At 42.4% G+C, this 26,173-nt stretch overlaps 1 protein-coding gene across 2 annotated transcripts in view; it reads right to left on the bottom strand.

The window, feature by feature from the left end:
• unc13bb (unc-13 homolog Bb (C. elegans)) overlaps positions 1-26,173 on the bottom strand; it is a 68,293-nt gene that overhangs the window by 3,204 nt on the left and 38,916 nt on the right. For both annotated transcript variants that reach the window (XM_035535896.1, XM_035535895.1), the window contains exons 11-35: positions 18,298-18,344; positions 17,620-17,698; positions 16,442-16,516; positions 16,009-16,228; positions 13,896-14,123; positions 13,239-13,380; positions 12,364-12,533; positions 10,794-10,909; positions 10,350-10,513; positions 9,015-9,165; positions 7,023-7,091; positions 6,668-6,757; positions 6,337-6,477; positions 5,854-5,984; positions 5,557-5,642; positions 4,742-4,868; positions 4,443-4,539; positions 3,970-4,113; positions 3,417-3,494; positions 3,232-3,309; positions 1,754-1,842; positions 1,161-1,307; positions 738-861; positions 324-374; positions 68-145 (exon numbers count right to left, since the gene is read on the bottom strand). In XM_035535896.1, the coding sequence (XP_035391789.1) occupies positions 68-145; positions 324-374; positions 738-861; positions 1,161-1,307; positions 1,754-1,842; positions 3,232-3,309; positions 3,417-3,494; positions 3,970-4,113; positions 4,443-4,539; positions 4,742-4,868; positions 5,557-5,642; positions 5,854-5,984; positions 6,337-6,477; positions 6,668-6,757; positions 7,023-7,091; positions 9,015-9,165; positions 10,350-10,513; positions 10,794-10,909; positions 12,364-12,533; positions 13,239-13,380; positions 13,896-14,123; positions 16,009-16,228; positions 16,442-16,516; positions 17,620-17,698; positions 18,298-18,344 (2,922 nt within the window). The remainder of the gene's footprint in view (positions 1-67; positions 146-323; positions 375-737; positions 862-1,160; positions 1,308-1,753; positions 1,843-3,231; positions 3,310-3,416; positions 3,495-3,969; positions 4,114-4,442; positions 4,540-4,741; positions 4,869-5,556; positions 5,643-5,853; positions 5,985-6,336; positions 6,478-6,667; positions 6,758-7,022; positions 7,092-9,014; positions 9,166-10,349; positions 10,514-10,793; positions 10,910-12,363; positions 12,534-13,238; positions 13,381-13,895; positions 14,124-16,008; positions 16,229-16,441; positions 16,517-17,619; positions 17,699-18,297; positions 18,345-26,173) is intronic.

Here is a 26,173-nt window from a genome sequence, read left to right as displayed (position 1 = left end):
AGACAGTGCTTGTGGGCATTTTAGTTTTGCATTGATGAATGTACTTTGTTCCAGATGCTTCTGATACCTTTATTGTGTCCAGAGCCACATCCATGATGGCACACTGCTTGGGTGTGAGGTTTTTAGCCTCCCCAGACATGTGGTCCTGCGGACAGAGTGAAGCAGTCAATATTAAATCAACCTGATTAATCTGATGACCACGTGACCACAGTCCCAGATAAGATGGAGCTTTCAGTACACCTGAATGATGTTTGTAAATTTGTTAAGGAAAAGACAAGAAAGCAGTAGAAGGTGAGTACAGGAGGTGAAGGTGTCTGGGCTACCTTGAGCTTGGAGAGCTGACCCAGATCTTTGGCAGCTGAAAATATGTTGCCCTATGAGAGAAGGAGCAGAGAAACACAGAGGAACTGGCTGAAAATACATAAACTAAACTAAAATAAATAAACTAAACATCACATTAATAACAGCAATAACAAACATACTAATAACACACATATGACTTCTAGGTTTGCTTTTGCTTTGCATCTCATTATTATCATATAATGTGATCATGGATATAATTTACTTAGCCAGTGCAACTTCTAAATTAATACTTATAAATGAATAAGGCAATAAACAAATAAATATCAAAAAACATGTTCCTTGCAAGATCAGCAGTAGTGTAACAATCTGACGTGACTGTGGTCGTGCTGGCGGGTTAGGAGCTGTATGTGTGAGGGAGCGAGCAAAGGCCGTACGAAGGAGTCACTGCCCTGCGGCAGAACGATGGTCCTCTCCAGGCTGATCATGACAGTTCTCCACAGCTCCTTCAGCACGCGCTTCAGAACCGTCTTTTCACACACCAATGCAAACAGCATCAGGCTGGAGGCACGCATGCGCACACACAATCACAAACACGCACAACATTGCATTTCTAAGGGCACCAAAAAGTGGATTTTAAGTGACTAATTCCTGGACAAACAGCAGCACCATAATGGAGTCAGGGAAAAGGTGGGGTGGGGTTGCTTGGTTATTTTCACTTAGCAAATCATGTAATCGCAGAGAAAATGCACGATTTACAGCCTTCTTATTTTCTTATTTTCTGGCATGACTCAATTCCAGAACGTTCCAGATCCAGACATCCCTGCAGAAGCACGTTTGGGTTTGCAGTGCTGACTCACTTCCCATCCAAGAAGTCCATGAGGGGGCGGAGCGTGTTGTCTGCATCTGCCTCCACCTGGTGGCGGTTGTTGGCGTTGACCGGCCCTTTGATCTGGTATAGCAAGCTGGCCATCTGCCGCGTGCAGTCATCAATACGACTCTGAAATCTGCACAGACGCAGAGATCAGACATGTTAGAGTAGGAGAGAAACACTAGGTGGCGATATACAAACACTGGATTAGAGCAGTGAGATCCCTGCTAAAGTTGTAGCTGTAGCAAATACGTACTTTAAAATAATTCTTAAAACAGAGATACGACACTGCATGCAGAACACAAAAAGACTAGATGAAAGTGACTCACACGTGACTCACAAAGACTGTGGTGGCATGTTTGAGTGACAGTGATGCACTGACTCATGTGTCTGTGGGACACAGTGATCCACTGATTCACGTGTCTGTGGGACAGTGATCCACTGACACACATGTCTGAGTGTCACAGTGATCCACATTGAATAACATGTCCGAGTGAGACACCGATCCACTGACACACGTCTGAGTGTCACAGTGATCCATTGATTCACATGTCTGAGTGACACAGTGATCCACTGACTCACGTGTTTGCAAATGTGGAGCTCAACTCATCCAGAACATTATTCAGCTTGACCTGCAGTTCATTCAGAATGTCGCTGGCTTCTGTGTCCATCTGCGTGCGTGCACACACACACACACACACACACACACACACACACACACACACACACACACACACACACACACTTAAACCACCAACATAAGTAGTGTGTGTCTATAAGAAGTCACAATACCAAAATGACTGTCATTTTTTATCCAGTGTTATTGTATTCATTATATGACAGAAATTAGAGAATGTAAACACAAAATGACAGTGTGATAGAACATACCCCCTCCCCAAACCAACATCAGACATCTATAGTGAGAAAGCCTTCAATGCAGACACACACACACACACACACACACACACACACACACACACACACACACACACACACACACACACACACACACACACACACACACACACACACACACACACACACCAGCTCAAGGCATCTTTATCCTACTGGTTTCCTCCTCTATAGGGGGATTAAAGATAAAGCCAGTTTTAATAACTCTTCTGTTGCCACATTACTGGGATCCAGATTTCATTGTAATTGGGGATAAATAAAGATAATGTTCAGGAAAATTTCAAGTGCCAGCAGTTACATTTCATGGCTGTGAAATCTTAACAAAAGTCCCAAATAGCCCATGCAAATTGGGCTGTGTAAGCAAGGGTTAATATATGCATTCATTCATTCATAGAGCTGTTGCAAGTGAGCCTTCTTGCATGCTGAAACACTATAGCTGATTCACATAAAAGCCATGTCACTGGCTGAAAACACCATTGCCACAGTAAGTTCCTTTGCACTCAGCCTGCGTAGAGTCATGTTAAGTCCATCAGAGAATGTTAGGTCTTATTTGGAAGGTCAGCCTGATTAATAGAACAGCTTCTCTTAATGAAACTGGAAAACATCTACTAATGGAGATTAAATACTTGATTTGGCAGTTAGTAGGAGTTGTCCATCTTACAGACAGTGAAAAGATGATGAGAGTAGTATTTGGTGACTGTGTGCCTGAAACCGTTTTAATGTTTAATTTAAAGCACGATTATTAGTTGTCCATATAAAGGACAAATTATCGATCAAATAATGTCTCTCTCCATGTCTTTGAAATGAATTTTTGAAAATGAATTCACACACATTTATAAATCACCTAAGTGTACTGTAAATACACACTGCAGTTTATCCATTACTGCACGTTATATGAACTCTCTACATACTGAGGTTTTTAATATTGATTTGATAATACAAGAGGGCTCCATAACACTAGAGAACCTGGATTTATCTTAAGTGTCCTTCACTGCTGGAACTGTACTGACACTCTAAGCTACATGTTACAACACCCACCTCACCAACCTTCACTCAAAACATATGCAAAGTGCTTGACTTGTAATCGGAATGTTGCCGGTTCAAGTCCCACCAACGCCAGGTCATCGGTCATGGCGGCTTCGCCCTACCTGTTTTCCACCCATCGACTCAAACATCTTCTCGAGCTGAACGCGGAGCTGCTGGGCATTATTCATCAGGACGCAGGGCTGGAGGAGCAGGGGCGCTCGCATTAGGACATGGCACGGAAAATCAACATCGACAGAACAGGCAAAGAAATATGAGGGAAGAAACAGCCTCTGACGTCAAGACTCACAATCTTCTCTTTGTCACAGTAGGAGGAAAATCTCTTTTTCAGAATGGCACTGTACTGAAGAAGGACTTTGGCGATGGTCTGGCGGGGAAAAAAAGATAAGAACAAAACATGGACGAGAGATGAGAAAACATTGTTATCTGATATGGTGATTCATAACCAATAAAATCTGAACATTGAAGGAGCATCTTCTCAAGAGAGCAGCTATGAGAATGCTTGAATTCCTTCACTTCCTCTCATGTCATTATCCCCTAAATGTCCATTTCCGCACAGAAGCAATGCCCTTGCATTCTGCTGTTTCATTTCATTAAAGAAGGATTTCAGTCTTTTTCAGATCCACATGTCCATTGCATTGGAGTCCCTCGGTTGCTGTTCCTCTGAGATGCTGTTTGCAGAGGGCAAAGTAGGGACAGGCTGCTCTCTCTGACCACAGACGGTAACGCATCAGTGGAAATATCAGGCGAAATATCACCATTTGAATAAATGAAACGACCTAAACCCAGGCAGGATGGGGCAGAGGGCCTTGCGCGGCTGACCCAGAGCTGGGAGGTTTTACCTGGGCAAAGCGACGGCTGTAGTGGGCCATGATGCTGGGATCAGGACACTCCAGTTTCCTGATGATCTCGCAGCTCTGGTTGAGCTGCGTGAACACATCTACCACAGAGCAGGAGAACAGAGCATGCTCCGACGTCTGCTGGAACTGCACCAACAACAGAGGGGACCACACCGAGAGGATCGTGTGCACACTGAGACCACCACATCCCAACCGATCCAATCACATTCATACTATGACGATCACTTTCACACTGAGATGATAGCATTCACATCAAAGCCTGTTTTCTGTTATATACAAGTTGCTTACAAGAGTCAGGAAGTACAGGAAGCTGTCATGTTGCACATAGAGGTTGAATTCCTGGATAGGTGCAATATTTCAGTGAAAAAAAGGCTTTTCCTTGCTAGCTAAGGAGCAGGCTTGCTACGCCTTCCACAGCGCGGCTTACAGCAGGTACGACGAAGGGAGAAACTCACGCCATCTTTCTTATCTCTCTCCAGAGCCCCATGCATGAACTCCATGGATACATCCTCATTCTCATCCAGCCAGTGCAGCACGAACACCATAAACCACCTAAATAAAGGCACATGCGCAAGAGTCGCTATGGCAACACTTTTGCTAACAACATCCGTTGTTAATATCGTTAATGTCTTTAATACATTTGTGACATTTAATCACTTTTGTGCTCTTTAGCAATGCCGTGACAATTTTATTCCAAGTGTGTTTGGTACAGGAGCGGGGAAGAGAGGCTGTGTGCAGCGCTGGGGACACTCACGCTGGATACTCCGGCACCACTCCTCTGAAGGCAGGCAACTCCTTCACATACTCAATGTACAGCCACTTCACCTTGAAGTGCAGGTTCATGTAGTCTGCACTCCTACACAAACAATGCTTCTCATGCTCTGAGAAGACGCACGCACACACACACACACACACACACACACACGCACAATGTCAGAGGTGTGTGCAGTAAGGGGGCAGAAACGTGCAAAATGGGGTGATCATAGAAAAAAGGTGGAGACAGGCTGATGGGGGGGTGGGGGGACTCTCTCTCTCTCTCTCTCTCTCTCTCTCTCTCTCTCTCTCTCTCCCCTCCAGAAGCACAAGACGCATATCCTAGGCAACAGCACAGACAGCCCCCCTCCGAGATCCCAGCTGTGAAAACAAACTCAGCTAGCAGGTGACTTTCCAAACACACTGGAAACCAAATACACCTAGAAGTCATTTTCAGAAATAATTAGAAAATAGAGCTAGCAGACAGAACCAAGCAGACATGTTTGATCTTGCTAAAAAATTTTTTTTTTACATTGATACAAGACACAAAAGGAGGAGGACCAGTGGTTACAGAAAAACAGATGAGGGAAATGTATTTAAGGGACAGGAATGGGGATTATCTTACTAGGATTACTCTCTCCACACACACACACACAAAGGAATTACTCCCCTCTGAGTGATTTGAGTGATTCAATGTCCCCATGGCAATGCTCAATCTTATTAGACATATGCAAAGACAGCTAGACACAGCACACACACACAAACACACACACACACACACACACACACACACATCATTTCTGTAATTTAACTCACCTTCCATGGCATATTTCATGTCCTGGGAGAACTGGTTCCACATGACTTCAGCACAAACCTTTCCCACATTCAACTCTTGTGGAAACCTGCAGAAAGCGGCATGAGGGGACACAACAGCATTTCACACAGAGAACAGACAGAGTGTGTGTGTGTGTGTGTGCACATATGTTTATATGTGTGTATGTGCAGGAGAGTTTGCATGTGCAGTTGTGTATATGTGCATGCATGTGCACGCTCGTGTGTGTGTGTGTGTGTATACAGGTGTGTGTGTGCGTGTGGATAGACTGCCATGCTCACTGGTTGAGCACAGGGGTGTAGGAGTTGCGATCCTCCTCTATGATGGAGACAATAAGGGTGATGAGTTTGGGCCAGAAGTCCAGGTTCTTGATGCTGGGGCCTTGTTCCTCTGGAGGGCACTCATCTTTACTCTGAGGCAGAGCACAAACACACGGACCCGGAGTAAGGCCACTAGGAAAACAACCACATTTTGCTGAAAATGTCACAAAATTTGTCCTCATTGTGTAATGACTATTATCAGAGTAAGAAATCTGACAGTCTGATATGATTTGTATTGTTTTGTATTGTTTATACACTGGATTTGAAAAGAAACAATGAACATGAGGATTCAAGCACAGAATATCAGCTTTAATTTCAGGGTTTTTTACATTTAATACTGAGTGAAAACAAGATTTTTCTGGTAAATCTACATGCAGCTCATTATGTATGGAACTAATCAGATTCCACATTTATGCATGATGACAGCTTTTGAAAAGAACTGACCAGGTCTCCTACTGGTTGGTACTGGCGGCTATAGAGCTCTTGGCAGTTATTGAAGATGTAATCGTAAGTGGAGTTTAGGCAGGCTTTCACACAGTCCCGTACCACCTGACTGGCTCTTGGCGGACTCTGCAGTTCCTGGACCTGTCCAACAGGAGGCGATAACCAATGAGAACATCATACTGGGCCATGACGTGTCTAGCAGAGCTCAAGGGTGTGCCTATTGCACCGCATCCGTAAAGGTTCAGGAACTATGAAGTAAATAGCATCGTCTTCCCGAGCAGGACCCCGTGGCAGTGGCTGTAGAGTCTCACGGTGCCCCCCACCCCTGTACCTTCATCCTGAAGAAGGTGATGCTGGTGAGGAGGTCCACGGTTGACTTCAGGTCCTGCAGACGCTCCTTACTGCTAGCAGGGAAATTATTCTGCAGAGGGGGAGGAAACGGCCATTAACCAGTACTGCAGAATCAGCACTAGCCTACCACTTGACTGGAACAGCTTCCTCGTACCCACACTCACTGGTCACTATTACACACACCATTTTCTAAATGCAAAATTAAAATCTGTAGCCCATCTGTTACCAAGTACACCAATGACAGTGACATGGTCCACTACATAAAACCAGCTAGCCATCAGTTATACTGTGTGGATGGGAATACTCTCTTTTGAGATCTGGTTGCTAAGACTTACACGGTACATGGACAGATCAATGCGTAAGGAGTTGTGAAGCTGGTCCAAGAGCTTGACAAACCTCTCTTTCTGTTGGGGGAGAAGTTGCAATGGAAAGTGAGACAGTGAAAATAGACCTGTGAGTGGATCATAAGCTTTCCTGTCATAGAAGCTATGAACTACGAACTCTGCTGCATTAATGCAGTAACAAGCTTCCAATCCACTGAACAGAAACCAAACAGTCCACATTTGATCTGAATAAAGAACACGCTCAGTGATGGCGGTCTTTAAAGTGATGAGACGTCCAATGGCCACTACTGACAGCAGTGAAATAATGGATGGTGTTAGTAGAACATAATGGATGATTTGGACTGAGTATTGTGATGCTACATTGGACTGTGCAGCCATGTGTATTTTATCTAACTATTCTGTCAGTAACTCCTTAAAAGCACAACTGTCAACTTGCTTCTTGCTTAAATGGTTACCTTAAAAAGTTACATTTGCAAGGCTTTCTGTCCTATGGAAATGTAAAATATGTTTCTTCTCCTCTCTGACTGATGGAGGCACCACACTTCACAGAGACAGAGGTAAAGAGAAATACAAAAATCTGGAACTCCATTCTCTTGCAGCTGATCTACTCTAAACAGACAAACACTGGTGCAGTGTGTCTGCACACAGAGCCACAGTGCTGCAGTGTGTCTGCACACAGAGCCACAGTGCTGCAGTGTGTCTGCACACAGAGCCACAGTGCTGCAGTGTGTCTGCACACAGAGCCACAGTGCTGCAGTGTGTCTGCACACAGAGCCACAGTGCTGCAGTGTGTCTGCACACAGAGCCACAGTGCTGCAGTGTGTCTGCACACAGAGCCACAATGCTGCAGTGTCATTACAGTAATGCAACTCAAGTCTTTTTTTTAAACAAGCCTTTTAGAATGCTGTTCTTTTAAATGAGAAATATTTAATTAAAGAGCTCTGCAATAAATATATGAAAAAATACTAAAATGAAGACAACTACAGCATTGTAGTGCCTGTTTATTGTCTGTAATTTTGCTTTGTGTTTTTGTTGGTGTTTGTATATTACTACTGTTGTCTATGGATAAACAACAGTAAGACATTTATTGTACACATTACAGAGCTTTGGCTTCGGGCAGAGGTAAAGGAGATGAGCGTGAAAGCTTCCTCACATTACTGTAACATCTGATCTTCCTTAGAAAACTACCACAAACATAAGCAAAGTAACATTTCTTCTGCGTCAGCCTCAAGTTGATACACATCGAATGTGACACACACACACACACACACACACACACACACACACACACACACACACACACACACACAGTGAGTGGATTCTGGGTGTAGGTGTGTGAATGGGTCCATAGGGGGTCCGTACTTCCAAGAGTCATTTTGGGCATCTGTTTTACATCCGTGGACAAATTGTCACACCTGCAACACGGCTATGATGCTGCCCCCTTGTGGCTCGTTTGCTGTGTGTTGGTGTCTCCTCTTTTGTCTGTTTTGATGTAGCCTGACATGATTACACCGTTGCTTGCTGCGATGGGCTGGCGTACGAAATAAGTTTGTTTGATGCCACGGGGTCCATGATGGCTCGAGTTTACCGTCTGCCTGAGTACAACTTTGTAAAGAGTGATTTGTTTGAATTGTGCTTTGGTCACATTGACATTGTGGGGGTTAACGCCTTTTATTTTCAACCCTATTGTTTTTTTGCCTCTTTTGTTTCTTGTTTTAAACAGGGAGATCAGATATTTCTAGTTTGATTTGTTGTTTCTTTTATAAGAGGTTAGTATTAGGGGGCTGATCAGCAGTTTTGTTTGTTATTTTTGTTTATTTTTTTTGCCACAAGCTCACCCTGACATAGATCAACTCTGACCTGTTTTACTTTTCTTTAATGCCTTTCCTTTCAGAAAAACTGTTTCGTTTTTACACCTCATTTGTTGTGTAGAATGTCTTCCTTTATGTAGCGGCCTCTAGAGCAGTGGTCGTAACACCGTACCCCAAAGTTGGAGGCAGCGAAGCGGTCAGAGGCGGAGACGTTGGTGGACGCTGTGGTGTGGGCGTAGAAAGCGTTGATGTTGGCCAGCAGAGTGCTCATCACGGCTGGCACACCGGGGCACATGTACTTAGATGAGAGGCAGGCAAAATGCCTGCAGGTGAGAGAGAGAGAGAGAGAGAAAGAAAAGCAGCAAGAGAGCGAGAAAAAAGTGCAAAAGGGAGAAAAAGAAGAGCTATAAAAACAGGTAACAAAGGATAAAAGAGCAAGAAAGTGAATTTAGCCATAACAACATCCTAAGGCAGCCCTGCAGGGTCTGTGAGCCTGAGGAATGTGCTGAAGTCATCAGGGACGTGTTCATGGTCAGTAAGGCTGTCCATGCCCAGCATGGAATGTGCTGGAGGTCCAGTAGCTTGAGTGAACCATTGCAGCCTGAGGCCAGAGATTCAGCTAGACAGCTCAACCAATGAACCCCATTACCGAGCATCACAGCGCACTGCCGCTACCTGAATGTCATGCCGTTACCGTGTGAAGACGTGAAGTGCCACCAGGACTATTCCATTTTCCCTTCCTGTTTGCCTAAACTTAGGGTTCAATTTAAAATGATGGTAGCATATGTTTCAGTTGTGTAAAATAAGAATGGACTTTCCACACTATTCTTTCCAGAAGTGCCCCTGTCTCGTCACTTGTCGCAGCAGACTGCTTAAATGGCTGAATTTTTAACCGCAAGCGTCACATTCATTTGATTTCACCGCAAAATTCACAAACGGCTGAGGTGCACGAACAAACGGAAAGCCACCAAGCTAACATGGTTAATGTTGAACAAAATACTGTTTTTAAATCAACTACACAAGCTTCGAGGAAAACGATGATCTATTCAACACGTCACCTAACATGTGGATGAGCATTTAGCGGCGGTCGTGTAACTTCTGTTTGCCAGGCTCTCGCCTGCCGGCTAACAGCACAAAGCCAGAGCTCCAAGTTCTAGGCAGTCAGGGTGCTTTTTTTAATGGTGTGAAAATACCAAAATAAAAAATTCCTTCAGTTCTCAGTGGTCAGCACATCCTTTCCTTTTGAAGAGAAGTTAAGGTGGATTTCATGCCTTCTGTACAATGTCAGACTTACTGGCAACGTGCAAGTAGGTGCCAAGTTTGGTGGGTAAAACATTTATATTACAGGTTACGGTTTTCATTTTGCCTGTTGTAGTGGCATACACCTGTCCCCTGAACGCCATCCTTGGGGGCAAGGGGGATGATCTGCTCCTTGTAGCGAGAAAAATGTGTTTACATACTAGGTAAAGACGATTGCGTAATGAGACAGAGGCATTTGCGTACGTACGTCATGGCCTGGTAGATGGATTCAATCCCATAACGCATTGCAAACTCATCCACTATCTCCTGCACTACGTCATCAAAATAGACCTTCCAAGCATCATCTCCACGGGCACCTGGGATCTTCACCACGCCCTGGCCAAGGACGTCTGTCGTGTGGTGGAAGAGATTCTGGGGAAAAGTTAGAGATGACACACATTAATCACATAGTAAGATTTTTGGGTTTTCAGTCTTTCAGCCATTTTTTTAACACCATGAATAGGATTTGGAAGTGTCAGTGTGTGTTTTAAGGCCACTTGTTTAATCACTATTTTAAAATGATTCATAACTTTATTGCCAGCAGTTTCACACCCATTCACACTTCCAGAATCCAGCAACATAATGCAATCATTTTGTCCTACTACTGCCACAGGATAAAAAAAAGATGTGTGTGTGTGTGTATGTGTTTTACCTCATGTAGGCAAGTGTACTGCACATGGTAAGGAGCTACTTTTTCTTCTCCTTTAATTTCCACACTGATCTGAAGACGAATGGCACCAGACACCGCAGACTTATCAGTCCTTTTCTCTGCAGAAAGAGGGATGCACATACACACACAAACACACACACAGGGAGAGAGAGAAAGAAAAAGACTGGATACCAGAGGCTATTTAAATCAACATAATGGGCCGGTAGAATAAATGCATCTATTCCGTTCTTATTTCATGTAAAACAGGCTGTAGATAGGGAGAAAACAGACTAGACAACACTACAGCCTTTTTCCAGAGATACGGCGTTCATCCCAGGAACACTCTTTTTTCCCCTCTGACAGGAAAATTATTGGGGTAATTTGTACGTGTCTACTGATCAGTTGATTTCCGATGTTAGTGGGGTACGTAATAATCAAGGCAGCTTACGCCAGAGAGAGTGGGAGTGGAAGATGAACAGAGAGAGAGAGCGAGACTGTGTGTGTGTGTGTGTGTGTGTGTGTGTGTGTGTGTGTGTGTGTGTGTGTGTGTGTGTGTGTGAGAGAGAAAGTAAGGCTCAATTACTGGTATTGACTGTAATTGTTACAACCCATGCGGAGTCCAATGCTATAGAAAAGAGCAATTAGAAGAGCAAAGAAATGTGAAAGATAATGAGGGAATCAGGACAGCTTAAGCAGAGAAGATGCACATACGGAGACAGAGAAAACGAGTGTTGCAGAGACAGAAAGACGACTGAGAGGGGGCCAGAAAAAGGATTGGAGTGAGAGGACAATGAGAGATGGAGGCGGCTTCAGCAGCGAATTTGGAGCATGATTTAGAATGTGTGTGAATTTAGTATGTATGTGTGTATTTTTCTGGGATGAAGGGGACAGCTTGGGGGCCTCAGCATCCACACGGAGCTTAACTGTCCAGGAAGACACATTCCCTAGAGCAGGAAGATGTAGGTAATGGAGTTCAGACACACACACACACACACACACACACACACAAATCCTGCACTCCTGCATGGTCTCCCAATTGAGATTTTTGAGAACATTAGTGTTTTCTTCCTGCCAGCTTTTCCCATACATCATGTGTAGGTCTGAATATTCAACAGCCCATCAGTCATGGCAAAGATACAGCAGTTTTCAGCACCAGTATCACATGGCATCAGAAATACAGGCACTGTGCAACCTCTTACATCAGCTACATAGGGACTGGCGACCAGGGCTTATACAGTTCATATACATGCCAACGTCACAGCTGCATATGGTCATCATATCAATAACCCATGAATAAAACAACATTTCAGCCTATTTGACCTGTGATACATGCAATAATGGCGGATCATATATCACGGATAAGCAGTTGGTCAGAGACTAATAGTAACATTTTTCTTTTTTAGTGTTGGAGGACTCCGACATGCATTGTGTACATATCTGCTGCACAAATTGCATTTGTTATCATCAGCAAATGAAGGGGTGCACAGTGCGACGTAACAGTTTACACTAATAACACTACAGATCCTCTCAGAAAGGCAATGCACACACACACACACACACACACACAACTTACCCAGGTTGTACCAGACATCCATCTCTCCACTGAGGGTCCGGACCTCGATGATGCTCTGACCCAGGAAGTCGTCAGACTCCCTCTTCAGCCTCTGCTTCACACGTGACTTAATGTCATCATCCTCATCCCACACACGCACCTTAATGCGGTCCGATGAGTTGTGGCACTCACTGGGAGAAAAAGAGGAAAGTGTCAGATAGTGCTCTTTGTCTCCTGGTTGTTGAACCAAATTAACTAGTGTGACTCTCACAGGATGTGAAAGCAACAACATGCTTATTCACCAACACAACTATATAATTGATAAACTTGTGGAGTGCAGTCAGTCATTTATGGTAAAGCTTATAATTGCATAATACATTCAGTCATTGGTCATTTTTCTTATCCAGTTGGATCTAAAAGTGTGTCTAAAGTTTTGTTTCCAAATAATTCAGTAACGTTGAGACAGTAGCATTAGAGTTTGTAGTATCACTCTTTTCTGATGCAAAAATATATGGGTTTATAGTAACGCCCCTTACTGAAGCAGAAAAATGTGGGTTTATAGTAACACTCCTTACTGAAGCAGAAAAACGTGGGTTTGTAGTAAAACTCTTTACTGAAGCAGAGGTGTCTGGTTTTAAAGTATTTGTATATGATTCAGATTCTTTACTCTGACAGAAACCAACTCCTGTATTAATAGTGGCCTGTAGCAGGAGAGCTGTGCTTCCTCAGGATAAAATTTAGCACACTCTCATAGTACTGTAACTCCACCCTCAAAAAGAACTGAATCTTCAAGAAAAGGTGTGATGGATTTTAAACCACAAATCCAGGGGCTGTCAGTGACAAAGACAATGCTTAATAATGTGTGAAAGGTCTGGCACAGTCTGTTTGGCACTCACAAGTGAAACTTCTCCTCCCAAACAGGGTTGAGGTTACCATAGATGGTCTTGGTTCGCTTCTTAGTCTTGCCCACCTGAACGGTCACGTAGGGATCACTGGAGCCCGTCTTATCTTTAGCCTGCAGCCCCTGAGCACAGACCACTGGAGCACACAGATAGGCAGATAAAGGGACCAATGAGTGAATCCTTAAAATCACTTGTGCTGTTTTTAACAGCCTGTCTTTGAGTCAAGCATAGATGAGAGTAACATTCATTAATGGAAAATCTCAAACTGAAGACATATTGAGAAAGTATTTTCTATCCAACACAAACATTCTGAAATTAGCAGCTGGCTTTGGAGTGTTCAGAATAAAGAAAGACAATGCAAATTATTCAGTGTGAATTGGCTAGATCGTTACAGCAACTCCAACACAAATCATACCTGCATATGACAACCCAGCGTTTGGACTTTTTTGGAGAGTGATGGGTCAGTGTGTCTTGAGTTTAACTATGTGCGAATCCCCTTAGATCATAAGACTGGCATCACTTTAAAGACTCGGTCTCAAAAGAATATAGTTATCCATAAAACGACAATCCCTTTAGATAACTGGTTCCAGCTGAAGTGCATGGCATTTGTCACAGCATAGAACGTTAATGCATGCGTTCACTGCTTCATACCTGTAATGGTGATCTTGGCCGACCACTTGGAGGTGCCGTCAAGCACGCTCTGCTTGATGGTCTTCATCTGCTGGGCATGGACAGCCTTACTGACCATGAACACGTCCCTGATGACCTCAAAGATCTCAGGTTTGTTCCTCTCACGGATCTTCATGCGATCCTTCATGGCCATGATGATGTTCTGCGTGCGGTCCTCTGCTCCATGCTTTGAACTCTTCTCTGCTGCACCTGTGTAAGTAGCACGTGTCGGGAAGAAAAGACCAGTTACACACCAGTGCACACAAAACAGATTGTAAAACCATTACATTTTGCAAATGGCATAACAAAATACATGATCAATATGACCAACAATACATTTTCTATTCTATTCCTCCTCCTAGTAAACAGGCAATTTTACAGTAGTGAACACATCTAGTCATTATGAGAGCTTCAGATTTATAGACATTATGAATTAGATTTTAAATCGAGATCCATATACTGTTTCAAGAAACCCTGGAAAATATGATCCCTAACTTTAATTAAAACTAATTCCAATTTTAATATGCAGTAAACAAACTTGATCTGGCAAGTCTATCAATCCTGCAGGTACCCAAGCCTCTGAAATACATTACGCTAATAATTCAGGACTCTGCTTCTTCCTTAAGTCAGCTCAGAAAGCTAATAAAGCTGCCACTCAATTACTCAATGAGATACCCGTTTGGATAAACACTGTTGGCCAACACTGCAACCACTACCCTCTTGCTTAAAAATGGATACACATGCCCTGTGATGGACACCTAAATCACATTTAGGGCACCTCTAGGCCAGACCTTAGAGACCATGTTCAAGAAAGGATGAGAAGAACTAGGCTGATTTGTGACCAAACACGAAAATCTTTTCTGTTTTTGCAAAGCACTTTGCCAGGCTGAAACCTGATTAACTTTTGAAGCAAAGGTCTAAGGATTTTTTTTTTTTTCAAAAAGAAATCAAAAGGGCAACCCAGATAAAATCTAACTATGGAATACAAATAGTTTATATTGAGATATAAATTTTGCAAGTAATAATGACAGGGCATAGACAGTCTGTCCCCTGCAACAATAAACCAATCAAATCTTCTTAGAGCTTATTTGGTGTCTATGTTAAAAGCTGGAGAAAGCTGCTTTCCATGGACATGTGTTTGTTTCTCTGTCTGTCTGACTCTATATTACATTAGCTGTCTCCTTTAGGATTTTCACAAGGGCACAGTGGCATCAGTCATAATGGAACCCACAAATCAGTGAGTTGTAAACAAGATTTCTGACATCTGAACTGTTCCCAACACATGGCACCTTAATGACTTTCATTTAATACAGAAGACTATATTTACAATGCTACCCTGTACCACTTCCTATAGAGCTTAGCTACCACCCTAATTCACCACACCTGATGTTACTAAATTATGTTTTTTGAATTTCTTCATTAGCTGACCAGCTGAGCTACATTCTGATAGGAATGGAGCTGTTCTTAAGGAAGGGTTGGTGACAACTGCTCTATTAGGAGATCATGTTCCTCCACTGTACACAGTCACACTGCAGTCCTCACTGCACACAGTCACACTGCAGTCATCACTGCACACAGTCACACTGCAGTCACCAATGTACACAGTCACACTGCAGTCCTCACTGCACAGTCACACTGCAGTCCTCACTGCATACAGTCACACTGCAGTCATCACTGCACACAGTCACACTGCAGTCCTCACTGCACACAGTCACACTGCAGTCCTCACTGCACACAGTCACACTGCAGTCATCACTGCACACAGTCACACTGCAGTCATCACTGCACACAGTCACACTGCAGTCATCACTGCGCACAGTCACACTGCAGTCATCACTGCGCAAAGTCACACTGCAGTCCTCACTGCACACAGTCACACTGCAGTCACCACTGTACACAGTCACACTGCAGTCACCAATGTACAGTCACACTGCAGTCCTCACTGCACACAGTCACACTGCAGTCATCACTGTACAGTCAAACTGCAGTCCCCATCATTCATACTTGCAATACAGTGCCCATCATCTATACTCACACTACAGTAATCATCATACATCCTTCATCACCTCCATACTCTCCATTCACCCATACTCACGCTGTAGGCAGTCTGCATTGAGGAGCTCCTGGCACTTCTCGTGACATTTGACCCCGCACTCAGTGCAGCGCATGCCCTGCCGGGCGATGCCCCACAGCAAACCCTCGCACTCGTAGCAGTAGGTGGGCGTGGTGGCCGTCCACACCTCAAAGTTGTGGGGTGTGGTGCAGGAGATGGGGTAGATCAGAGCCTGCAGGGTCTTCTTATACACGTGGTTCTTCTGCAGACGGAGGTGGTGGTGGGGGGTGAGAGGAGAGGTACACATTGAATGCCAGATGTCTCCTGATGTTTGTAACAACATCAAATATACATGAAGAGTAAATTAGCTCTTACTGTTCTCGCACTATGAAAAGGACATTTACATTGTCTTATTTAAATTGTATTAGGTATTATCTGTAGCTGTATTAGGTTTCGGGAAGATCAGCAAACTCACAAGTTCCTCATCTTTGATGGATGAACGTGTGGACATTGCAGAGGTGATACCTGCTTTCCTGGCCTGTACCAGTGACTGTGCCACAGAGAACTGACATTAGTGGGTGGTAGCAGAAAACACTTCAACAGATTCTCCAAGGAAAGTGAAACACTTAATGATATCCAAGTCTGGTAAAAACAAAGGGAATTCCAAGCAACACAAACAGACCGCAATTGAATCCTTTCAGTAGATGCACATTGCAGGATTCAATTCTAAATGAAACCGATTCATGGTTTGATATTCCTAATTTGCATGATATTCCTAATTTGGCTGCCAATGTAAAGCAGGGTGTAAAACAAAGCCAAAATAAACCAGTGGTTGAGGAGGTGAACAATCACTCCCATGTCTTTATGCCAAGTAATGTGCAAAAACATAGCAGGAAATGCACAGTAGACTTTCACCTAATGTACTGAAAATGTACTTCATTAGTAAAGAAAAATATCTCATTAATTGTAATTTCGATGAAAAAGGAGGATGGTGTATTTGTGGTGTATTTGCACATTATGAGACTGAAGCAATACTAATTCCACAAATTCAGTACTGTCCAGTCCTACTTAACATAAACGATAGCCAACGTTCATATCTGCAAAGGGGGTATTTCTTTAAACTTACCATTGCCTGACCACATTGAGTGAATGCATTCAAAAGAGGTACAGGTTTGTTTTAAGTTTTTCCAAGTTGGGGAGAGAGGAAACAGTGTCATAGCAGCTCTGTTGCCAAGTTGATGAGCCACGGTAATAAAACTGATGATTTCTTAGGATTTAGTCATCCATGTTGACAGTAAACTAGGTTTTTCATGTGAATGTTTGAGCTGGCTTGAATCTATATCATTTTCTCACATCCATAAAGCTTAGAAAATAAACAAAAAACAAGTTATGCTAATAAATGTTGGTTATTGAGTTTATATCTAACAAATTTTAAAGCATAAAAATCAAGAAAATATTTCACTAGTTTACCTTAAAAAAAGGGATTCAAGAGACAATCTTCCCACAGGGAAAATAAATGCAGCAATTAACATTTGTTAAAAGGAGGAAAACTCCTTAAAACATTAAAAAACTAGACACCAACAGTTCAAATAAAAGTGATGATTGCTTCTTTTGCTGGCAGGCAGAGCTGTATGGAAGAGTCCCATCACTTACCACATCACTAACCAGCGGGACAGGTTTCTTCTTCCTCAAGTCTGGCATACTGTCAATCCCAAACAGGCCACTCCCACTTCTTATCAAGTGAAGTGTGCATGCAAGCGCACCCACACACACACCCACACACACACACAAATGTAAATTTAAACAAACAAAATAAGGATACATGCTCATAATTCTATTTGTCTACCATAAGCTGCTACTGGTAATCTGCTGGCAACAGAACAGCTTTAGCAAAAGTCACAATAGTATGTTGGTCTGAAATCTTATGAATCAGAGTTAAAGCTACTAAAGGATAGCATATATCAAAGGATAACACAACAAATTACATCTAACCATAATCCTTAATAAAATGAACAAAAAACAATACAAAACAAAAATAAATATAAAAGGAAGCTCTTGAAATAAGGAATAAGGTACAAGATACAAAACACTTTTTAAGAATCTGGATATGGCCCAAAACTGCACTGCAAGGCCATTCGGCCTTTTCTGGGGTTTATTCTGCTCAAAAATGCCTCCACATGTCTGCACACTTATTTCACCAAAAAATGTACTTGATTTTATTTTTCATTTTCATTGCTTCTCTTTAGATCAGTAAACACTTTCCTTTACTGCTACTATACAGCATATACAATGGCACGTGGTTGTGTTTAGGGTACAGTTAGGAGAACCCACCCTGATTTCAGCCAGGCTTGTGTGGAATTCTCTCCATTCCACCGGTTCTGTTTCAGGCACAAAGACAATCATGTTTGGTATATACTAATGAGAGCAAAGCAAAAACATACGTCTTCCATCAAACAAAACAAAACAAAACAAAACAAAAAACAAGCATGGGTAATAAGACCTAAAATAAATGACAGACATGTGATTGGTCGAGTCTCACCACTCTTAAGGTAGAGTCAAAACTTAAAGGGGCAATACCAAAGACGACCTGGGAGACGAAGAAATACCATTTTTTATTCTAAAAGATTGAAATTCATATGATGAAATGCACAAAACTGTTACATCTGATAACAAATCAAAGCTTAACTTTTAAGTTGCCGCTTGCCAAAAATAAGTATTTGTTTTATTTTTTATTATTTTATTTATAGAGAAAGTAGGCTGAAAGTTTGAGGAGCAGATTAAACTCAGCAAAATTATTTTAATATAAATGTTTGTAATGTATAGATATTTGTTATACATATTGTAAAATAATTTATCCTCTGGTTTTGTTGATAAATATACGTCACCTATGATACAGAAAGCAAGTTCTTGAAAAATTCAAAATGGAAATATCTCTGGATGTAGTACTTAAGTATAATGTTTGTACATTTAAGTCTGCTGTTGTTGGAGGGTTGTTTTTGCTCTTACAGTCTTGATCTTAAGCATTGATCTCTTACAATTCTGCACACGTGTCACAATACTGTGCTTGTGCAGGCCAACAACAGCAAAGGCAAAAAAGAAAAAGAAGTGAACCCCATGGTACACGCAGAGTGATATGCTCTTGTAGGCTTTTTACTTCATCATATGTGGCCAATGCTTCCAGTATCCGTAACAGGGTCTCTCTCTCTCTCTCTCTCTCTCTCTCTCTCTCTCTCTCTCCCCCCCCCTCTCTCCTTCTCTCTCTCTCTCAGACATTCTGATTTATTCAACACGTTCATTTTTTGTAAAAAAGCAAAAAAGAATAAAGAATGAGGTCACAAAAACGCTTATTTAGACAACACCTATGCATTTCACATTCAGTGGTGAGAGCATGCATTTTGTTATGAGCACCCGGAAACAGTAACACAACAAGATGGACACTGAGAATGCAACTTTAATCAAACAAAAATCAAGGAATTGATCAAAATGACCTGATCATCCTGTCTGCTTTCTTCTGCAAAATAGATTAGGATAAAAACAGCCACAATAAGTTTAGTGCAAATATGTGAGTAAGCAATTTTTTAGGAATATTTTTGGTGGCCTTATATATAATTTATACCTGTATTGAATTCCTCCTGAGAAAAAGTATGCTTTGACCCACTAGAAATCCTACACAAACTGTGTCTTTGTCTCTGCTCCTTGAGAACACGCTGGATATTGGCAAGGCACTTCTGGTGGTGAGGATCTAGTTGTTCAGGGCCATCATTGTCTGGGTCTACCTGAGTCTCTGTCTGATCTAATCCAGTCTCCGTTTCAGGGATTGTGCCCAGAGATCTTGGTTCAGTGGTTTCACAGGCAGTCGAAGTTATTTCTATGTGAAGTAGCTCCTCAGGACAACTATTGACTATCCCTGAATTGGGGTCTAACCTCTCTGGGCTTAGATCAGGAGAACCATCTGCATTGGAAAGTTCTTGGTCTGACAGACATTTTTCTGCACTGAATGAATTGTGCATTGAATAGTATTCAGTTGGAGAACAAAAGGGTGATGCAGTACCAGAGGTGGATCCCTGAGGATCAAACAACTGCAAAGATTCAGTTGGTTGGATTACTTTCAAATTACATAAATTATATTCTCTGTGGAAAGAAGCATCACCTGTCTTTTGCGGTGATGAGCATTGATCTAAAGCTTCGCTGCTGGCTGGTATAATGTGAGCGGAACCATAACTATCCACAGTTGAGTCGACATCCAAAAGCTCATTTGAGTGGTTGTCTGGACTGGAGGCTACATCTGATATATTCTCCTCATCAGAACACTGACAATCAGACACCTCAAGCCTCTTCAGAGTTCCACAAAGAGCAGACCGAAAGGTAAGCATGGCTCTGCTCACTTTTACCACGTCGATCGCAACATTAGGTGGCTGGGAGGCATCTGTGACAGTATTGTCAGAGCAATCTGGACCACCCTGTTCTTCAGTCACGCTTGGATAAACCCCGTGAGGCCACATCCTCTCCATGCTGTCTGCAGAATCCATACCTGTGTGCTTGACGGAAAGGCAGTGTTCGCAAGAAGAGTGCAAGTCCTGGCAGCCATCATCATAATCTGTTAGTCCCAGTGTGGAACAACTAAGGCTTCTGGATGGACCACTACACGGCTCATCTGCATATGCATCCATAGTGTGGTAACCCGAACTCCGGGAATATGGGCAATTTGGTGCATATTCACATTCTATATCAGACACCGCCTGTTTTCTGGTATGCTTCCAGTCTGCAACACTTGACAGACTGGAGAGAGAGTTGTAGTGGTGTCCAAACAGTAAGGAGAAGTGCTCAGAACTGCTTTCGGATGAGTGGTCTAGAGTGCTACTAGTCTCCCCACCATTGTATCTGTGCCAGGCATCAGGATTCCTTACATCTTCTACCTCATCTGCACTATTCTGGCATGAGCAGCAATCTTCCTCACTCCACCCTGTGTCCCCACTCCATCCTCCTTCTCCACTTGCACTTAGAGTCATGTGTGAAGGTTCCCATCCACTCATTTGAGGATCTACATCCCTGGAATGAAGAGTACCATTCTGCCCTCTGCTTTTGGAGCTGTGACATGAGGACAAAGTGCTAGTGCTTGGGAAGTCCTGGCCATAAGCCATGTCATGATGGGGGTACTTAGAAGGTCGCACTCGGCAAGATGATTCATCCGAGTTTTCTGAAACCTCTGGGTCAGGCATTTTGGATTTTCTTGACACATCGCAATAAGCAGATGTTCCATTCTTTTCAGACTTTACAGGTCTTTTTAATAAAGGACTTTTATTATGTCTCTTGATAGCTGTGACACCTTTCTGTCTGCCTAAGCTCTTGCGACGAGTCACCACTCTCTGAGGTGAGGGATGACCAATGGCACCGGTTGTATAGAGCTCCTCAATTTCCATCAGCACAGCATCTACACAGCAGGACATCTCATTAACTGAGCCACTCACAGACATCAGATACTGACGCAAGTCAGAGATCTCTTCTTGGATTTTATTAATGCCCTGAAGCTCTTTTAAGATGTGTTCCACTATGGTGCTAGAACATCTTTCTTTGTTTCCACCTTCTTCTACCTCCTTGTTTGTGGGTTTGTGCATCTCTTCCATTTTGGGTTTTTTGTCTGTGTACTCAGAGTTGGCTAAGACTCTGCCAACTGTTGCAGGGCACTGGATCCCAGTGGTGCCATCACTGAGTAACTCAGTAGGTTGGTGCTTCTTGTCTCCTTTAACTGGACCTTTGCTACTTGGCAGAGAGATGACACTAGGTTCATGACTAGAAGGTCCTCGTTTTATTCCACAGATAAACATGTCTTCCTCCACCTCCAGAGCATTGTGATGAAAGCCACAAGTATCATGTTCTCTTGAGCTCTGAAGAAGTTTCTGGATCTTCTTGCACAGGCCTCGTCTGACATTGTGGCTCTGAGCTTTCTTGCCAACTTTTTTGTCCACTTCTTCTCTCTTGGGCAAGTTCTGATGAAAAATGCCTGTTTCGCTTGTTTCATCTTCTTCATCTTGATTGTGTGATAACATTACTTTGCATCAGGTGGTGCTTAGCTGTTGCCCACCATACAGTCAGGTGTTCCTCAGATGTTCCTCACATGGTGACCAGCAGTTTGAAGCTACAGTTTGTAAAGCCACAAAAAAGGGTCATCTCACTTGTAGATCCAACCTGTAATGTATGAAGAAACTGTTCAGTTCCACATTACCACAGAAGAACTGACTACCACAGACTGAAATGCACTTGACAAAAAATAAGGAAAGTTTTAAAAAAATTAAAAAGACTCACAGATGTCACTAAACATCATTTACTATGACAACAGAAATGTTCCTCTCAATTATAATACTGCACATACCAAAACACTTCACTTTTGCTATTCATTAATTGTAGTTATACCATAACAGAAAGAGTATAAAATGTCTTGGTGTGCAATAACAGCTCTTGTGAACTATTTATAAGTCAAAGCAAACAACATCTGAATACACATTCAATATACTGAGCAACTACACCAACAATTTCCTATAAAATCAATGAGACTTTCACAGAGGATACTTAAACATGTTAATATTATACCCTGTAAGCACAATGCGGAATAAATATACACAATTTCACAGGCCACCACAGAAAACTCAGAAATACAAAAGATAAAAACTTTGGCATGCAGTGGTAAAATAAGTTACCATCCAAGCTAATTATGATGGAAACCCTTAGTAATATTTGACATAGTCATGAGTCATCATCAGAACAGGCTCAGTGTTTTTATCGCTTACTCTAGTAAACCTTAAACAAATCATCTGTCACTTGAAGGTAATGACAGCATTGTAAGCCTGGTCTTAAAGCAGTGAACATTTGTGCATGCAAGTGACAACAAGATGACCTTTAAGCATTATTGTCTTGTCTGTGGCCAGTATTAGCATGTGTTAGAAACAATGGACTCACTTGCTCATCAATTTCTCACAGTTTGAAACCTCATGACCACAATAGCAAATTCCTAAAAATGATTTCTTAACCAGCAACACTATCTTTGTGCGTACTGCACTCGACATACTTGAGTCTTTGAAGGAATGGCAGGCTTGACACATGCAAGGACAAGTTCCTATTAAAAATCAGGGTGGTATTTAGTCAGCATGTCCCACAGTGTGTGCGACTGTTGCCTCCATCCAGCTGTGTGGACCGTGTGTCATTTAGCTGTTGGCCAGATCCCTGCTGTGTCTAATAGCTGCTTTACCATCTCCCCAGGCTGACAGAATGACACCACATTTAGCTCATCTTTTTCAGAATAACTGACCCCCTCCCCCAGAAATTTAAGATATATTTAAGGTAATTAAAAAAACAAGCAAAATCTCAGGAAGTCTGCTTGCTCACATAACCAGTTTTAAAAGCTGATCATAGTGACAGACTGTAAAATTTTATTTATTATTCAGTCTATTAGAATTTTCAACAGCAGGCTCGACAGTTCATGCTCATGATGGATCATGAGTTTGGCCAGAACCTTAGTGAGTATAAGCAGGGAGTCATCTTCTGAAACAAGAAGTTGAATACATTTTTTTATAACCATTCTTAGCACAGCTAATATCTGTTACTCCACAACAAGGTGGTCATTGAAATTCAGAGCCAGTCCCACTAAGCTTCTAAATGCACTCAGTGGTCGACATGATTGTAACTGTAACTCCAACAATATGCGTTTGAGGTGGTTGCACTCAAGGGCACGCATTGGCTTTTTGCCTGGAGTTTTAAATGGGACATTACAGATTATATTTTTACCAGACATACACCATCAGATATATACAGCATTTGAAGTCATATTGACAAAAAAGCTCATTCTTTTGTTTAATTATGAAAAAAAAAGCCAAAAATGCACTTATGAACTGATATCACTAAACTTATTAACCAGGGTGTGTTCAGCCTAGCAGAAAAAAATGTCTTAAAACATGGATCTTGTCCAAGACCACATTCTATATATAGTTATTATCTAGCATCTCAGTGTTCAATCATATATACAAAACATAGCAATAAAAATGCCAGACCCCATACAAATAAATTCATTAATCCCAGCTGAAGCTTATCGTCTAACCAGTGCCACTCAGAAGCTGCATGTGTTCATTAGCATGATAATAGAACAGCCAGTAGAAATGACAAAAATCACACACTCTGTAGGAAATCATGCAAGACCAGTGAGGTTATCAATAATATGCATATAAAATCTTAGAGGAGACAGCCAGGATTACATTATATATAGCAATTCATTTTACATTTAGCTGGCCCTTTCAGAAGTATCATAATTTTATTTATTTATTTTTTCGCTCATATGCAGACACAGAGAAGCAGTTTGTTAAGCTTCATTAGAAAGTCTTGTACTCTGGCAGAAGTTAAGCTACTCCAGGGAAGATGGCTCTGGGCCATTTGAGGAATCAAGTTAATCGGGTCTTGGTGGCCATGACCTGTTTAATCCAGTTAGGTCTCTGCTCCCCTCAATGTGGAAACAGCTGCTGAAAATCTTGATTGTTTTTGATGGAAATGTTGCTGCACCCTGCTACATAGTGATTTCCTCTTCCTGTGTGAGCTGTTTTGTCTCGTTTCAAACACATGCATGAGTGAGGTCCCTCTGATACCAATAGATCATCAGTTACTGCTTATGCAAAGCCAAAAACTCATATGTGCCTTTTTCTCTTTTTTATGCATTTCAAGCAGCACTGCACAACATGACTTTCCACAACAAAAGTGACACATTTTCAACAGTCCAGTGAGAAAGAAATATACTGCTTAATGAGCAACTTGGCACACTTAGTCTTGTGTTTGGGTTTCTTTAATTTAAGTAATATGCTATAATACTGAAATAATAGTTACAGAAAAAAACATGCACAAAAAAGTGAGTAATCTTACCTTGCAGAGGTGACCCAGGCGAGCGGAAGAAAATTGTGCTTCACTTTGATGGAATTATCCGATTCATCACGCTGACAAGTGAATAAAATATCCCCAAGATATAAAATCCATTACTACAAGTGTTTTCATCAGATGTGAATGGCTCATGGGTCATTGGAATGCTGACTGTTGGCAATGGAGCAAGACTTCAGAGAAGAGGCACTGACAACCTTCTTTTCTCTATGGCTGACATGGTTGAGTGGGGTACAGTCCAGCCTGGCATCACACTATATTAGACTAGCGGTTCTCCCTCAGACAACCAGCCCCCTACTGTCCGTCTCTCCGTCTCTCTCTCTCTCTCTCTCTCTCTGTCTCTCTCTCTCTCTCTCTCTGTCTGTCTCTCTCTCTCTCTCTCTCTCTCTCTCTCTCTCTCTCTGTCTCTCTCTCTCTCTCTGTCTCTCTCTGTCTCTCTCTCTCTCTCTCCATTCTTCCTTAGCCTCAGACAACCCCCACCTCTCTCTCCAACCCCCCACGCTCTGTATCCCTCCATCTAACCCCACCACTTTATTTCTCTTCCTCCCTCCCTGTGCATCTGTCCCTGTCCTCTGGCAGTGTATTCCAGCACAAGGCTAATCTGAAGCTGTCAAAATGCCAGCTCAGTGTTTCCTCTCTCTCTCTCTCCTTATCTGGCCCCCTTCCTCCCTCTCTGCCTTTCATTCCTATAAAAACAATATGGAGATACTTACTGTGAGGACCCTCATGCACAAACATCAAACAGAGATGAACATTACAAAGTTAGCAAACAAAAAATATGCGCAATTTTCATGGCAAAAATGGTCAGCTGCACGTCACCAGTAAAAATACTGTCCAGGATAATACTTTCAAATGAAAATGGACCTCTATGACCATCTTTGAACATGGCAAGGATGAGCTAACATGAGCTCCATTTCCCTGCTTTTTGCTGAAACTAAAAAGCAACATAAATCGGTCCTGCATTCATACGTGTTTCAGTACCGAGACGGAATGCTGAAGGGAATGAATCTTGCCCAACTTTAATTCATTAGTGCCTTTTAAGACTTGTGTTTTGAGCGCTTCCTCCTGTCCTCTGTAACATGACATTTACATGAATGTACACTGTGCTCAAACCTTGCCTCTCCTCACTTCCACTCTATTCGATTAGTAGGCGTTTACGCAGACATCTCCAACAGCCTTCCTAACAGCAATCGCCATAATGGAGCTTGGAGCCAGGGCCGCTGTATGAGGGCAGTTAATTAGCATTAACTGAGTTTTATTAATGGAATGCTTCACTCCATACACCTCTCCATCTAGC

This window comes from Electrophorus electricus, chromosome 17 (genome assembly GCF_013358815.1).
Source record: "Electrophorus electricus isolate fEleEle1 chromosome 17, fEleEle1.pri, whole genome shotgun sequence".
Lineage (NCBI taxonomy): Eukaryota > Metazoa > Chordata > Actinopteri > Gymnotiformes > Gymnotidae > Electrophorus > Electrophorus electricus.
The sequence above is the reverse complement of the archived record's forward strand: the minus strand, read 5'-3'. Positions and strand labels throughout refer to the sequence as shown.